This window comes from Glycine soja, chromosome 12 (genome assembly GCF_004193775.1).
Source record: "Glycine soja cultivar W05 chromosome 12, ASM419377v2, whole genome shotgun sequence".
NCBI lineage: Eukaryota > Viridiplantae > Streptophyta > Magnoliopsida > Fabales > Fabaceae > Glycine > Glycine soja.
This window is the reverse complement of record NC_041013.1, coordinates 7,120,163-7,123,532: the sequence shown is the minus strand read 5'-3', so window position 1 is coordinate 7,123,532 and position 3,370 is coordinate 7,120,163. Positions and strand designations below refer to the sequence as shown.

The window sequence follows — 3,370 nt, the reverse complement described above, 5'->3', positions numbered from 1 at the left end:
TGGCCCAAAATGCCGACATGAGATAAACAAAACCATAAACCTAAGCCATCTTGAACCCCCCCGAGTTGATGCAACTGGCACCAACTGACGGCTGGCTGGGGCTGTAAAGTGTCCAAACACAGAGCCGAAATAATAAACAAGTTTTGGCCCACACACACACACTAACAACCTAAACCCTCACGTGGTACAAATAATGGCCCCACTACGACCCGTGTCTATGTCTGATTATTTTGCGCACGCTTTACTCATGCCGCTTCTATCTTTCCTCGAGTTGACTACTACGTCTTTTACGTGTCTATATGTCAAAACAAAAACCACTACCCATTGTATTGCTTTAGTTAATTGTAGTAGCAGTACAGTGAACCCAACCCCGTTATATATATCACACATTCCAACCCTTCTTCTCCACAGTTCCATCCTTCACTCCAAAAAAATACTACTAAAGAGATGAGTTTTGCAGGTTTTCTTTCTCTTCAATCAATGTCTGCTACCTGCGGCTTCTTCTTCTTCTCCTTCACCCTTCTCTTCTCCTTCTTCTCCTTCCTCGTCTTCATCTCCAGGATGAAGCCCTGGTGTAACTGCGATCTTTGCAAGAGCTACTTGACGGTGAGTTGGCTGAAAAAGTTCCCCAATCTCTGCGACTGGTACACTCATCTCTTGCGTAAATCCCCAACCGGCACCATCCACGTTCACGTGCTGGGGAACACCATCACCTCGAATCCCCACAACGTGGAGCACATTCTCAAGACGAATTTCCAAAACTACCCCAAGGGAAAACCCTTCTCCACCATCCTCGGCGATCTTTTGGGAAGAGGAATCTTCAACGTCGACGGCGAATCGTGGAAGTTCCAGCGCAAGATGGCGAGTCTCGAACTCGGCAGCGTGGCGATTCGGACGTACGCGATGGAATTAGTCAACGAGGAGATCCACGCGCGACTGATCCCGATCATGGAGTCAACCGCGCGTGGCGAATTAAACTCCGTCTGCGTTTTGGATTTGCAAGATATACTACGAAGATTCTCGTTCGACAACATATGCAAATTCTCGTTCGGGCTCGACCCGGGTTGTCTCCTACCGAATCTCCCAGTCTCGGACCTCGCCGTCGCGTTTGACCTGGCCTCAAAGCTCTCCGCGGAACGCGCCATGAACGCGTCGCCGTTTATTTGGAAACTAAAACGACTCCTCAACATAGGATCCGAGAAGAAACTGAGAGAAACAATTAACGTCGTAAACGACGTCGCAAAAGAGATGATAAAGCAGAGAAGAGAAATGGGGTTCAAGACGCGGAACGACCTTCTCTCGCGGTTCATGGGATCAATAGACGACGACGTTTATTTAAGAGACATTGTGGTGAGTTTTCTATTAGCGGGTCGTGACACCATCGCGGCCGGGTTAACGGGCTTTTTTATGTTGTTATCGAAAAGCCCGGAGGTGGAGGAGTTGATTAGGGAGGAGGTGGGCCGGGTGATGGGCCCGGGCCAGGAGTTTCCTTCGTTTGAGCAAATCCGCGAAATGCATTACCTGAACGCGGCGATTCACGACAGCATGAGGCTGTTCCCACCGATTCAGTTCGATTCGAAGTTCGCCACGGAGGATGACGTGTTGCCAGATGGCACTTTCGTGAGAAAGGGCAGTAGGGTAACTTACCACCCTTACGCGATGGGCCGAATGGAAAATATTTGGGGGCCCGATTGTCTTGACTTCAGGCCCGAAAGGTGGCTGCGTGATGGGGTGTTCGTGCCAGAGTGTCCCTTTAAGTACCCTGTTTTTCAGGCTGGTGTAAGGGTGTGTTTGGGGAAGGACTTGGCTTTGATGGAGATGAAGTCCGTTGTGGTTGCGTTGGTTCGCAGGTTTGATATTCGGGTCGCCCAACCGGATCAGGAGCCCCGGTTCGCGCCCGGTCTAACCGCTACTTTGAGAGGGGGGTTTCCGGTTCGGGTTTGTGAAAGGAAATGAATAGATAAAGGAGTTCACAACATGAATGTGAATGGAATCATGAAATGAATGAGTGAATGAAGGAACAGTTTTCGTGTAAATAATATAATGTTGCAGTTAAATCGAACGTTTTTCTTTTTTTCTTTCTCCTCTTTTAAGCTGGCGTCTTTTTGAATTTGCGTTTATGTTTATTATTGCCCAGTGAAGTAAATACTAAAGCCATTGCAAATTTTGGATTTTTCTTGCTTGTCTTTCTGTTCTTGAAACTTGTGATAGTAACTGATTACCCGAAAGAGGTGGAGGATAAGTGGATAAAAGGGTAAAAAAAAGAAGGGGGAAATTGTTCCATATATGTTTAACGTGTCTTGTTGGGGTGATGACTACTGAGAAAGGAATTAATGATAAAAAAAGGTTTAATTGGAAATTATTACTCCATATTAAAATTAGTACATTAAAGTGTATTGATGATATTTTAATCAATGATACTGGCTACTATTTCTTATTTCTTTGTTCATGAAACTGTTGAATATTGTAATATCTATACACATTTACCTCTTACACTACAATTCTCGATTACGGCACTTGTAAGACGGAACCATTTAAGTTTTGTACAAAAAAATCATGTGTTTAATATAATAAGAATAATGTTTTGTGGCCATTCAATGTTAGTCTATATTTTAAGAGGGAAAGAAATAAAAGAGGGAGAAGTGATAATGTGATAGGTGATGTTGTATGACAAGTAGAGTGAAATAGAAATAAATAAGATGTTAAAAAAAATATTTATATTGTTTAAATGTGTATGTATAGTCGTTTTAAAAAAAAAATATGTGAGGAAAAAAAATATTTTGAAATAACAATTGTGTGATCATTTTTTGTTTTGTTTTTGGGTTTGCAAATTATTATTTTTAAAGTTATTCTCTTAAATTATTGTTTTAATCAGTTATCAATCTCATATTTAACTCTGGCCTTAAATGCCCCTAACATAAGACATGACTGCATGAGTGATAAGTTTGGCAAATGAGATCATTTTAAAATCTCACATCTTCTTTGTAATGCAACCTCTCTAGTGACAAATGTTTTGTTGTCACTTAACATGCTATTTCTTAAACTCTTATGTATATATCATTACTCCACTATTTAGATATGTTATCTATTTGATAAATAGTCATTACATGTTAGCTTTTTTACTTAGACATCAAAAGTTGCAAGTGACAACTATCACTTCTTATTGCTAAATTGTTAGGAAACCTCAGATCACCAAGTATTAATGGTCTTTTTGTTTTTTTAATAAGCAAAAGAGAATATAATGAAGATTAGCACAAGTAGTGCCATAATACAAGTATTGTGTTCACAATGGATTAATTCCTCCACTCTCAACACATAAACCTTACCACCTTTTCATACTTAATACATCAATCCATGAATTCTTTAAACA

The 3,370-nt window shown here is 41.2% G+C and overlaps 1 protein-coding gene across 1 annotated transcript; it reads left to right on the top strand.

Moving 5' to 3' along the window:
- Positions 1 to 391: 391 nt before the first annotated feature.
- LOC114378221 (cytochrome P450 94C1-like) lies at positions 392 to 2,173 on the top strand. Its single transcript, XM_028336777.1, has one exon. The coding sequence runs from the start codon at positions 448 to 450 to the stop codon at positions 1,954 to 1,956; it is 1,509 nt and encodes a 502-aa protein (XP_028192578.1). The 5' UTR covers positions 392 to 447; the 3' UTR covers positions 1,957 to 2,173.
- The last annotated feature ends 1,197 nt before the right edge of the window (positions 2,174 to 3,370 follow it).

Bases quoted from the DNA above. Each gene is read 5' to 3' on its own strand.
- LOC114378221 (XM_028336777.1), top strand. From the start codon at position 448: ATGAGTTTTGCAGGTTTTCTTTCTCTTCAATCAATGTCTGCTACCTGC.